Genomic DNA, 12,490 nt, shown 5'->3' with positions numbered 1-12,490 from the left:
CACATCCCCATGAACAATCCAAGCTGAGGGCAGAGTGGGTGGAAAGCTGCTCAGTGGAAAAGGGTCTGGGGAGATTGGTCAGCAGTGGCTAAAGATCACAGAATCATAGAATCAACCAGGTTGGAAGAGGCCTCCAAGATCATCCAGTCCAACCTAGCACCCAGCCCTAGCCAGTCAACAAGACCATGGCACTAAGTGCCTCATCCAGGCTTTGCTTGAACACCTCCAGGGATGGTGACTCCACCACCTCCCTGGGCAGCCCATTCCAATGGGAAATGAGCCAGCGTGTGCCCAGGTGGCCAAGATTCTGGCTTGAATCAGCAATGGAGTGGCCAGCAGGACCAGAGTAGGAATTGTCCTGCTGGAGTGGGCATTGCTGAGGCCACATCTTGAATACTGGGTTCAGTTTTGGGTCCCTCACTACCAGAAGGACATTGAGGGGTTGGCGCATGTCTGGAGAAAGGCAATGGAGCTAGTGAAGGGTCTGGCGAACAGGGCTGGTGAGGAGCAGCTGAGGGAGCTGGGATGTTTAGCCTGGATGAAAGAAGGCTGAGGGGAGACCTCATTGCTCTCTACAACTCCCAGAAAGGGGGCTGAAGCCAGGTGGGTGTTAGTCTCTTCTCTCTAGTGACAAAGGCTAGGACAAGAGGGAATGGCCTCAGGCTGCCCCAGGAGATGTTTAGGTTGAACTCGAGGAACAATTTCTTCCCTTTGAGGGTTGTCCAGGCCTGGCCCAGGCTGCCTGGGTTAGCAGTGGAGTCCCCATCCCTGGAGGGGTTTCAAAGCCATGGAGATGTGTTGCTGAGGGGCATGGTTTAGCGGTGACCTGCTGCTGCCTGGCCCCGAACGCCGCAGAGCAGTGCAGGCTTTGAAATGATCTGCCTCTGGCGCCTGACCTTTGTGTGCTTTAAAGGTACATGGCTCCTGAGATCCTGGATGACATGATGAACATGAACATCTTCGAGTCCTTCAAGCGTGCAGACATCTACTCTCTCGGACTGGTGTACTGGGAAATAGCCCGGAGGTGCTCTGTGGGAGGTGAGCTTCCTGCCTTCCCCTTCTGCAGTCCAGACCAATTCCATCTCAGACGGAACAAAAGCGCTGACAGCTGCGTTGGCTCTGTGTGGAGGTAGAGGTCTGTTGTGCTCTGGTGGCTCAAGGTGGCCCCAGATGGTTTTCTGTTCACAGGCTCACAGGATGTCAGGGGTTGGAAGGGACCTACAGAGATCATCGAGTCCAACTCCCCTGCCAGAGCAGGACCACAGCCCTGTGAGGAGAGGCTGAGGGAGCTGGGGGTGTGCAGCCTGCAGAAGAGGAGGCTCAGGGCAGAGCTCATTGCTGTCTGAAACTCCCTGAAGGGAGGCTGTAGCCAGGTGGGGTTGGGCTCTTCTGCCAGGCACCCAGCAACAGAAGAAGGGGACACAGTCTCAAGTTGTGGCAGGGCAGGTCTAGGCTGGATGCTAGGGGGAAGGCTTTGCCAGAGAGAGTGATTTGCATTGGAATGGGCTGCCCAGGGAGGTGGTGGAGGCACCATCCCTGGAGGTGTTGAAGCAAAGACTGGATGAGGCACTTAGTGCCATGGTCTGGTTGACTGGCTAGGGCTGGGTGCTAGGTTGGTCTGGATGATCTTGGAGGTCTCTTCCAACCTGGTTGATTCTATGATTCTATGACCATAGAATCTAGCTCAGGTCACACAGGAACACATCTGGACGGGGCTAGAAAGCCTCCAGAGAAGGAGACTCCACAACCTCTCTGGGCATCCTGTTCCAGTGCTTTGTGATCCTTACAGTCAATAAGTTCTTGACCATGTTGAGGTGGAACTTCCTACACTGTCGTCTGTATCCATTACTCCTTGTCCTATCCTAGGGCACAATTGAGCAGAGCCTGTCCCTTCCCTCTTGACCCACAGCCCTCAGATCTTTATAAACATTGATTAGATCCTCTCTCAAGTCTTCTTTTCTCCAGATTAAAAAGCCCCAGGTCCCTCAGCCTCTCCTCACAGGGCAGTGCTCCAGTCCCTTCACCATCCTCCTAGCCCTGTTTTTCTGTTCTCTCTTAGTGCCTGTAAAACCAGTTTAGAGGTAGTTCTGGAGCAGCTGCTTTGAGTGCTGTGTTACTCACACCATGAATCCTTCCTAGGAGTTACCGAGGAGTACCAGCTGCCTTACTACGACGTGGTGCCTTCTGATCCTTCCATAGAAGACATGAGAAGGGTGGTTTGTGAGCAGAAGCTGAGACCAAATATTCCAAACCAGTGGCAGAGCTGTGAGGTAAAAAGCATCTTTGCAGTTTGTTGCAAGAGTTACACTTAGAAGAGAGTTTTCTAGTGAGACACAGGGGACTTGATGTCCAGCTTCTCCTGGGTGGAAATGTGTTTTGGATGCTTAGCTGTTTTTTTGAGCTCCTAGATCAATCCATGGAATCTCTCTTTGCATCAAAGTGCCAAATCCTGTCCCAAATCGTCAGAGTCATAGAATTGTTTGGGTTGGGGAGACCTCATTGCTGTCCACAACTACCTGAAAGGAGATTGTAGCCAGGTGGGGTTGGTCTCTTCTGCCAGGCACCCAGTGATAGAACAAGAGGACACAGCCTCAAGCTGTGCCAGGGCAGGTTCAGGCTGGATGTTAGGAAGAAGTTCTTCACAGCAAGAGTGATTGGCATTGGAATGGGCTGCCTGGGGGTGGTGGTGGAGTGACCATTCCTGGAGGTGTTTATAAGGAGGCTGGATGAGGCACTTAGTGCCATGGTTTAGTTAATTAGAAGGGTGAGGTGATAGGTTGGATTCAACGATCCTAGAGGTCTTTTCCAACCTGGCTGATTCTGTGAGTCCAACCCAACACCACCACAGCCCTTAAACCACATCCCAAAGTGCCATGTCCACACATTTCTTGAACACCTCCAGGGATCGTGACTCCACCACCTCCCTGGGCAGCCTGTTCCCCTGCCTGACCACTCCTGCAGCAAAGAAATTGTTCCTAAAATCCAACCTAAACCTCCCCTGGTGCAATCTCAGGCCATTTCCTCGTGTTCTATGATTATATAAATAGTACCTGAATTTCTGAGGTTTGCTCTGGTACCACCACCTCTAGCACCCAGTGCTGCACTTCAGAGATGGAATCATAGAATGGGCTAGGTTGGAAGGGACCTCAAGGATCATCCAGCTTCAACCCCTCGTCATAGGCAGGGACACCCCCCACTACAGCATGTTGCTCACAGCCTCATCCAACCTGGCCTTAAACACCTCCAGGGAGGAAGCACCTGCAACCTTCCTGGGCAACCTGTGCCAGTGTCTCACCACCCTCCCTGGAAAGAACTTCCTCCTAACATCCAGTTTGAATCTCTCCTCTGCCAGTTTAAACTCATCACCCCTCTTCCTGTCATTACAAGACCTTGTAAATAGTCCCTCCCCAGCCTTCTTGTAGGCCCCTTCAGATACTGGAAGGCCACTCCAAGGCCTCCTTGAATCCTTCTCTTCTCCAGACTGCACAGAATCATCGAATCAACCAGGTTGGAAGAGACCTCCAAGATCATCCACTCCAACCTAGCACCCAGCCCTACCCAGTCAACCAGACCATGGCACTAAGTGCCTCATCCAGGCTTTTCTTGAAGACTTCCAGGGACAGTGCCTCCACCACCTCCCTGGGCAGCCCATTCCAATGCCAATCACTCTCTCTGCCAACAACTTCCTCCTAACATCCAGCCTAGACCTCCCCTGGCACAACTTGAGGCTGTGTCCCCTTGTTCTATTGCTGGTTGCCTGGGAGAAGAGGCCACCCCCACCTGGCTACAATGTGCTTTCAGGTAGCCCCAACTCTCATAGCCTGTCCTCACAGCAGAGCTGTTGCAGCCCTCTGAGCATCTTCATAGCCCTCCTCTGGACTCACTCCAACAGTTCCACGTCCCTCTTGTGTCGATGAGGTGGCAGAGGTGGTGGTGGTGGTTGTGTCTCTGGGCTGACCCCTGGGTTTGTGACCCACAGGCGCTGCGGGTGATGGGCAGGATCATGCGGGAGTGCTGGCACACCAACGGGGCCGCGCGCCTCACCGCCCTGCGCGTCAAGAAGACCATCTCACAGCTCTGCGTGCCAGAGGACTCCAAAGTCTGAGCGACCTCCCTGGAGCAGGAGGAGGAGGAGAACAAGTTCTTCTGTTCATCTTTTAACGTGTGATGCGATGCTACTTTTATTTTCCAGTCTACCTCAGACACAGCTCAGTGTTGGAGTGCCCAAACCATCGCACTGATGTCCAACCGCACCCTTGGCCGGCGGAAAGGGCAGCTCTTGGCTCATCACTTGTGTTCTTGACTCATCACTTGTGTTTTATGCAGCAGGTTGCTGACTTGCTTGGAGTTCCTGCAGTCAAAGTGATGCTGAGAAAGGAGCTTAGGACACCGTGGCAGTGTAGAAACACCTTTGCTGGCTGTGCTTTCCATCCTAGCCGAACCCTGACCGTCCTGGAGACAGCTGGTGTTGGTCACAGCCTGTTTGCAGGAGCAGCCAGATGTTTTAACCTCAAACCGAGTGAAAGACCAGAAATTGAGCCAGCTTTTTAGGTATTTTGACCCATAAGGCTGGAAAGGAGCTGTCAGTGAGGTGTGGATTTCAATACTCTGTAATTGTTCCCTAAGGAAATCAGAAGGGTGAAGGCTCCACTGAGAACGTAGCTTGTGAACCAGAGGCATCTCATCAGCTGCTCATTACCTTTCATTTTGCTCTGTTCATTGAGCATCTCGAGCAAGGGACAGGTTTTCTCTCATCACAGTTGGTAGGAAAAATAAGAGAGGCAATATTTTTGTGCTAGGTAGGTAGGAGTGGAATGGGGGAAGTTCCACCTAAACAAAGTCTATGTTTTTAAACCTCATCTTGCCAATCTAGCTCTGCTAATGCTTTCCTCCCCCTTTTTTTTTTTCTTCTTTTAGTGCCTTTTGATGTTTTAGGAGGAAGCTTTACCAAAATATATCACTGGCAAACAGTTGAAACTTGGCCAAGATATTCTTTTGTGGCTGTGGTGCCTCCACCTTGCCATGCCAGGGGACTTAGGGGATGCCTCAATGCCCACCAGCCACTCTTTGTCCCCTGAATAGGTTAACCTGTCTGCATAACTTCTAAGTCACTCCTGCTTGTGTTGAATAACCCAGGTCCTCTCGGGAGCTGCTGCCTGAATGCAGAGGACATTCCTACTTCTAAGTCACTTGGGTTTGTGTTAACCCAGGTCCTCTCAGGAGCTGTTGCCTGAATGCAGAGGATGTTCCTACTTCTCTTACTCCTGCTTGTGTTAAATAACCCAGGTCCTCTCAGGAGCTGCTGCCTGAATGCAGAGGATGTTCCTACTTCTCTTACTCCTGCATGTGTTAACCCAGGTCCTCTCAGGAGCTGTTGCCTGAATGGCAGAGGACATTCCTACTTCTCTTACTCCTGCTTGTGTTAAATAACCCAGGTCCTCTCAGGAGCTACTGCCTGAATGCAGAGGACATTCCTACTTCTCTTACTCCTGCATGTGTTAACCCAAGTCCTCTCAGGAGCTGTTGCCTGAATGGCAGAGGACATTCCTACTTCTCTTACTCCTGCTTGTGTTAAATAACCCAGGTCCTCTCAGGAGCTGCTGCCTGAATGCAGAGGACATTCCTACTTCTCTTACTCCTGCTTGTGTTAAATAACCCAGGTCCTCTCAGGAGCTGCTGCCTGAATGGCAGAGGATGTTCCTACTTCTCTTACTCCTGCTTGTGTTAAATAACCCAGGTCCTCTCAGGAGCTGCTGCCTGAATGCAGAGGACATTCCTACTTGATCCTGAGGAGATTTTTCTCCAGAGTGCTTTCTGAGATGTTGTCAAAGTCATCTCCCAGGTGTAATTCTTCTGTTCTTCTGACCTTTCAAAGCTATTTGAGGAGTCACTGCTGCTCCTGCAGGACCCGGAGTGTGATGCTGACTTGAGTGTCAGAAGATCTGCAAAGGCAAGTTCCAGCATTTGTTCCTGCAGGAAGTAACCCAAAAAGAAATCCTTCAGTGGAAGAGGAACAATCAAAGAGTTGTTATTTATTTTTAAGTAGGAAAAGGGAATGTCCTCTCCACTGGAACTGTCTACTCTTCAATGTGTAGAACAGGCTGTCTGGTGGCAAAGGTAGTGGAGGAAAAGGACTTTTACATCTTTCTAGGCCTGATTATTCAAAAGTATTTTAACTCTTATCCTGTTCTGAGCTAGACCAGAACTAAATCTCTCCAGAGATGCTACTTTTCAGCTTGGTCTCTTCTAAGTGACTTGCACCCACTCTAAGTATCTGCATCACCTGCAGTGCAGGTGAGATGAACTTTCCAGAGCTGCTTTAACTCTCTGAAAGATGCCCAGAAGGGCACATTCCATCTTTCCAGAGCTTCTGGTGCTTGCAGACCATCTTTTCCACCTCAAGGGCACTCAACCAGTCACCACATTTAGCTTCTCCTGACAGATGCTTCTAGTTTTGGGGGAGTTGGTAATTGTTTTTCTTTCTAAAATTCACTTCTAATATCATCCAAGAAAGGTGATGCATGGAACGTGGACTGAAAGGGAAAGTTAATTAACATCTTCTCCAGCACCTCACTTAGTTGTGTTTCCTTAACTGCTCTCCCCTGGAGGATTTCAAACTCTCATCTCCTTTGCACTTTGCTGCTTCTGTAGGCATCTGCCCTTGCCCGAGCTCATTCCCTGCTGTAGCTCCAACAGATCCTGTGGCACTGCAGTCGTTGTGATGTCACTTCTGGTTTTGGCACTAGATCCAGGAATTAGAGTAGTTTAGAGATGTGCTTAGTCCCTGCAACAGGCCTGAACGCTGAGTGGAGCAGGATCTCCTTGCCTGCACCTGGCAGGGGAGGTTGGACTCTGGAGGTTCCTTCCAACCCCTGACATCCTGTGATCTCCTCTGACCACGAATGGGCTTAGGGATGAACCCCCAGCACATCCCTGCTGGTGGGAAGTGTTTGTGTTCCTCAGCGTTGTCCAGAATGTCTCATGAACTTCCTCACCACTGCATGGACATTTTCAGCACTGGCACTGCCTGCTGGGTAGAGCTTCTGCAGGGTCCCCACCTGTGTGGTGGGTTTCACTGTGAGGATGGAGAGGGGAAGTTGCTTCATCACATCACTTGTGGCCTACAGGTGCTCATTGTGGTGTAGTGGTGTGTGCTGACAAAGGCTAACAATTCCTGCTGTGGTTTAGTGTGGCTTTTGTCAAGCTGTCCTTCACAGCATGGGGACTTTTGGTGACAGGGACCAGCCCTGCATGCTGTGGTACCCCAGTCCCTGTGAAGCCTCTAGGGAGGGCATCCGACGCCCTGTGTGTGAGCAGGCAGCACCGCTTGTGGCCTCCCAGAAACACAGGCTAAGAGGTACAACAGGTTTCTGCAGGAGAGAGGAAATGTGCAATAAGAAGTTGTGACTTGACTGAATGTACTTTTGCCAGAAATAGGCTGTGAATGTATTTTGAATGCAGCTTTAACCTCTGTGTCTACATCTGCTGTGGCTTTCAGCCCCCAAAGAGAAACGTGCAGTGTGCTGTGAATCTGTGAGCTGCTTTTTGAGTGCTCTGGGTTTTCTTCTTCTTCACAGGAGTGTTTGTGTTTTATCTGGACATCTGGCACTGTTTGAGACCTGAGGCTCTCTACCCTCACCTTGTGGAACACTTCAGCTAGGGTCCACCACAGCCAGATACTGTCACAGCTGTGGCTGAAGCGCTTGCTTGCTCTGGGCAGCTGCCCTGGCTGTGAATAACTGGTTTGCACTGGTGTATTTTCATGTCTGTTTTCCATGCCAAGGCACTTGCAGAAAGATGTGGCAGTTTTAATAAACTCAGCACAGTCTGCCCTCGTGTTCCTCTAAGTGTGAAGCTGTTTTAACATAATAGTTACTCTAAATCTCCACTGTTTTAGTTTAAAACCTTCAGCCCTCATCCTCCATCTCTGGCTTCAAACTAAAGCAGATTTAGATTGGATGATAGGAATAAGTTCTTAACTATGAGGGTGGTGGAACGCTGGAACAGGTTGCCCAGGGAGGTGGTTGAGGCCCCTGCCCTGGAGATGTTCAAGGTGAGGCTTGACAAGGCTCTGATCTAGCTGAGGATGCTCCTGCTGACTGCAGCAGGGGTTGGACTGGATGACCTTTGCCATTGGAATGGGCTGCCCAGGGAGGTGGTGGAGTCGCTGTCCCTGGAGGTGTTGAAGCAAAGCCTGGCTGAGGCACTTAGTGCCATGGGCTAGCTGACTGGATAGGGCTGGGTGAAAGGCTGGGCTGGATGAGCTTGGAAGTCTCTTCCAACCTGGTTGATTCTATGATTCTATCACTACACTCCCCAGTAAAGAGTCCCTCCCCTTCTTTCCTGTAGCCCCTTTTGAAGGACTGAAAGGCTGCCACTTAAGGTCTCCCTTATACAAAGGTAAGAACTCTTTAGGATGCTAGCATTACATCAGCTTACACTCAGTATCTCAGGTGGTTTGCTCATGCTCCTATGTGTCAACAGTTCAGCAACAGGAGATGTGGCACCTGGGGACATGGTCTGATGGCCATGGTGGTGGTGGGTTGACAGATGGACTTGATGATCTTTTCCAACTGAAGCAATTCTCTGGTTCTATGACTGTTCTGCTGAGGAGAGCAGAGGGGAGCCCAGGGGATGGATCAAGAGCTGTGCTGTCAGACACGGGGCTGATGCTCCTCTGGATGCTCAGCCTGTTGCTCTGAGTCATCACACGGCTCACCAACTGCTCATCAAGTGGCAAAGGTGGTGGTACAAAGGACTGACTGCCTGGAACAGCTCATGTGGTTTGTCTCCACAGCAAGGACCCCAAACCTGAAACAGAAACCATGGGCAGAAGCTGTTTGAAATCCCACATGAGATTTTTGTCCCAGTCTCGGGGGGGTTTGTGCACAGTCCTAGAAGGAGGCTGTGTCACCATGACTGAAGTTAGTCAGCTCAGACCAAGGTACAAGACCATCCTCATGCTGCCTCTTCAGTGAGATCATGCAAGAACTTCATTCTCTTTCCTTTAAATGCAAACCCATCCCAGGTCTGTGGCCTCCCAGCAGATGATTTAGTGCCAAATCAGTCCCTTAGTGTCACCCTGGGTTTGGGTTCATTTCAAAACTGCTAGAAGTTGGGTGTAAGTTACAGCAAAGGAGGTTCTGCTTCAACACAAAGGGGGACTTCTTCCCTGTAAGGGTCCCAGAGCACTGGCACAGGCTCCCCCGGGAGATTGTGGAGTCTCCTTCTCTGGAGACTTTCAAGACCTGTCTGGATGTGTTCCTCTGTGATCTGTGCTAGATTGTGTGGTCCTGCTCTGGCAGGGGGGGTTAGACTCAATGATCTCTTTGGGTCCCTTCCAACCCCTAATATCCTGTGAGCCTATGAAATAGATAGCTCCAAGCAGCTGTAGGAGAAATGGTTGCAGCCAAGTCTAACCTACACAGAGAGAGCACCAGGCTTGGTTTGGCAGCAGCTACTCATCATGCCTGAGCTATCCCAAAGGTGTCTTGTGGCTGTGGGCCACCATCTTTGCCAATGAGAGTGCTTGAGCCCTGGAGCAGCCTGAGAGGGCATCTTCTCAATCCTCAGTAAGAGCTAAGGGACCTTTTGGTGGCAAGGAGACTGACTTGTCAGTGGTACCCAGTGATGGGACAAGGGCCAACAAGAACAAACTGGAACCCAGGAGGTTCCATCTGAAAAAGAGGAGAAACTTGTTTGGTGTGAGGGTGCTGGAGCTCTGGAGCAGGCTGCCCAGAGGGGTTGTGGAGTCTCCTCTTCTGGAGGGTTTCCAAAACCCAGTTGGCTATTGTGATGCTGGGCAAGCTGCTCTGGGTGCCCCTGCTTTAGCAGGGGAGTTGGACAGGATGATCTCTAGAGGGCACTTCCAATCCTTGCCATGCTGGGATTTGGGGATTCTGCAGTCCCTGCAGGGGTTTCAAGGAGATGTGGTGCTGGAGGCCATGTTTTTAGTGGTGTCCTGGCTGTGCTAGATTAAGGGTCAGGCTCCATGATCTTAAAGGTCTCTTCCAACCAAGCCAATTCTACGATTCTGTGGGGTGCATGGCTGGTGTAGGGGCCGGTGGCATCACCCAGGGACCAGTGGCACCACTGCTGAGGCAACTTCAACCAAGGTCCTGCCGTTTGCTCTGATGGGAGGTGTCATTTGTTTCTCCTGCCAGCTCTTTGGAGATGAGTCACTGGTTTCAGAAGTGCAGAGCCTGAGGAACTGAAATGCACTTTGTTTGTTTGCAGAGGCCCTTGGCAGGGTGACTGTGAGCAGGAAAAGGGGAAGAGGCTTTGAGTCACCAAAGTCCTCGCATTACTCAACCTGCTTAACCAAGTGGGTGGATGCCACTCTGAGATAGAGCTCACCTCTCTCAACAAGAGAAGAGAGCTGCCTCCACTCTGCATTGCTTTTCTAACCCTCTCTTTTCTGACCATGGATCATGGATGGAGGAGAGAACCAGAAAGTGTGAGCGGGGTTGGTGCCACCTTTAACCCAGAGAGCTCCTCAGAACTGCTGGACATTTGCAAGCCCTGCCAGATCGGATTGGTGAAGGTGGAGGTGCCCACTCAGCAGCCAGATGAAGCACACAAATGTGGGTGTCTCTGCACCTTCTCCAAGTCACTTGGCTCCTAAGGGCGTTGGGAGTTCTGCTTGGTGGCAAGAGGAGATGTCACAGGGGTTAAAAAAAGAAGTGAGGGAGACCTTTACCAAACCAGTTCAGGTATGTGGAAAGGCATGAGGTGTTCTGGCTGTCCTTTTGGGCATGGCAGAGCACCTAGAGGGATGTCAGATGGATGGAGGCATGGATGCAGCTCCTGGTGCTGCAGGAGGAGCAGCCACGGTTCTCCTGTGCCAACCCCAAGCCCGTGCTGACCGATGATGTGGGCAGCGAGGCCAGGCAGCTCCTCCCTGTGAGGTGACGTGGTGAGGGGCTGGCAAAGGAAGGAGGAAAACAAACTTTCTGTGTCAGTAACATGATTAGGATCAGCCATGCAAAGAAAGAGCAAACAAAGCTTCCTGTGCTGGCAGTCAAATTCTATTGATCCTTGAGCTGAAGGGCCCCATGCCACCGTGCTCCTGGCTCTGCCCACCATGAGTTCTAGCTTGAAGTGTGATGTGAGGGGCTCTGCAGCTCTCACCAGGCCCGCTTCTGGCCTCAGAGGAGGCACAAGTTTCTGTTTGCACTGCTACTGACTTTACAAGCTCCTGTTGCCTTTTCACAGCCCCCCACCCAAAGGCTGTTCCATTCCCCGTGGGTGGGGGTCCCCAGCCCATCCCTGCCCTGCCTCCGCCACCACGGGCAGAGCAGGGCCATGCTGAGGGCATGCAAATCAGCTCGGAATTAATGTGTGGTGACAGCACATGCCAGGCTGCACTGAGCTCCCACAGGGTCAGCAGGGACAGAAACTGGCAGCCGTCACCAGCGGCGCTGGCTGCCCCTGCCTGTGCCCCCTGCTGCCCGAGCTTCTGCCAGCCTGGCCCAGGTGTCTGTGGGGAAAGGTGCAGGGAAGGGATCTGCTGAGAAAAATGAATCCAAGCATGCTGAGATTGGAAGGAACTTCTGGAGATCATCCAGTCCAACCCCCTTGCTAAAGCAGGGGCACCCACGGCAGTTTGCCCAGCATTGCAATGGCTGAGGGGGATTGGAAGCTCAGAATCAATCTGAGCAGCCTGCTCCAGGGCTCCAGCATCCTCACACCAAAGAAGTTTCTCCTCCTCTTCAGGTGGAACCTCCTGGGGTTCCAGTTTGTGCCCATCACCCCTTGTCCTGCCACTGGGTACCACTGACAAGAGTCTGGACCCATCCTCTTGCCTCCAAACCTTTATCTGTTGCTGAGCATTGCTCAGATCCCCTCTGGGGCTGCTCTTCTGCAGGCTCCACAGCCCCAGGGCTCTCAGCCTTTCCTCCTCACAGAGATGCTCCAGGCCCCTCAGCAGCTTTGCAGCCTTCTCTAGACTCTCTCCAGTAGTTTCCTGTCTCTCTTGAACTGAGTAGCCCAGAACTGGACCCAATACTCCAGCTGTGGCTTCACCAGGACAGAGTAGAAGGTAGGAAGAACCTCTCTTGGTTTGCTGGCCACACTCTTCATGCACCTCAGAATGCCATTGCCCTTCTTGGCCACGAGGGCACATTGCTGGCTCATGGGGGACTTGTCTCAGCACTGCCAGGTCCTCCCCAGAGATGCTTCACAGCAGGCCACGCCTCAGCTGTACTGGTGCAGGAGGTGATTCCTCCCCAGGGGCAGGACTTGCCCCGGCTGAACCTCTCTGCTCGTCTCCCCAGCCCGGCCAGGTCTATCTGGAGGGCAACCAGCAGCGGCGCTTGGAGGACAATCGCTGCAGGGCGCAGGAGCTGCTCGGTGCGAACTGGTGTGCAGGAGTGGGGAAGTTAAGCAGATTTCTGTCGGTGCCAAGCCCAGCTCTGAGCCCTTCTCGGAGCGCAGCCCCTGCCCTGCTGTGTGCCTGGGAGGGATTTGCATAACCTGCACCCACACCACA

At 52.0% G+C, this 12,490-nt stretch overlaps 1 protein-coding gene across 1 annotated transcript in view; it reads left to right on the top strand.

Moving 5' to 3' along the window:
- ACVR1C (activin A receptor type 1C) overlaps positions 1-4,242 on the top strand; it is a 36,358-nt gene extending 32,116 nt beyond the window's left edge. The window contains exons 7-9 of the mRNA XM_064166381.1: positions 914-1,038; positions 2,140-2,270; positions 3,980-4,242. Coding sequence (XP_064022451.1) covers positions 914-1,038; positions 2,140-2,270; positions 3,980-4,105 — 382 coding nt within the window. The 3' untranslated portion in view covers positions 4,106-4,242. The remainder of the gene's footprint in view (positions 1-913; positions 1,039-2,139; positions 2,271-3,979) is intronic.
- Positions 4,243-12,490: the final 8,248 nt, after the last annotated feature.

The sequence above is a fragment of the Pogoniulus pusillus genome, chromosome 2 (genome assembly GCF_015220805.1).
Source record: "Pogoniulus pusillus isolate bPogPus1 chromosome 2, bPogPus1.pri, whole genome shotgun sequence".
Taxonomy (NCBI): Eukaryota; Metazoa; Chordata; class Aves; order Piciformes; family Lybiidae; genus Pogoniulus; species Pogoniulus pusillus.
This window is presented reverse-complemented; position numbering and strand designations above follow the sequence as displayed.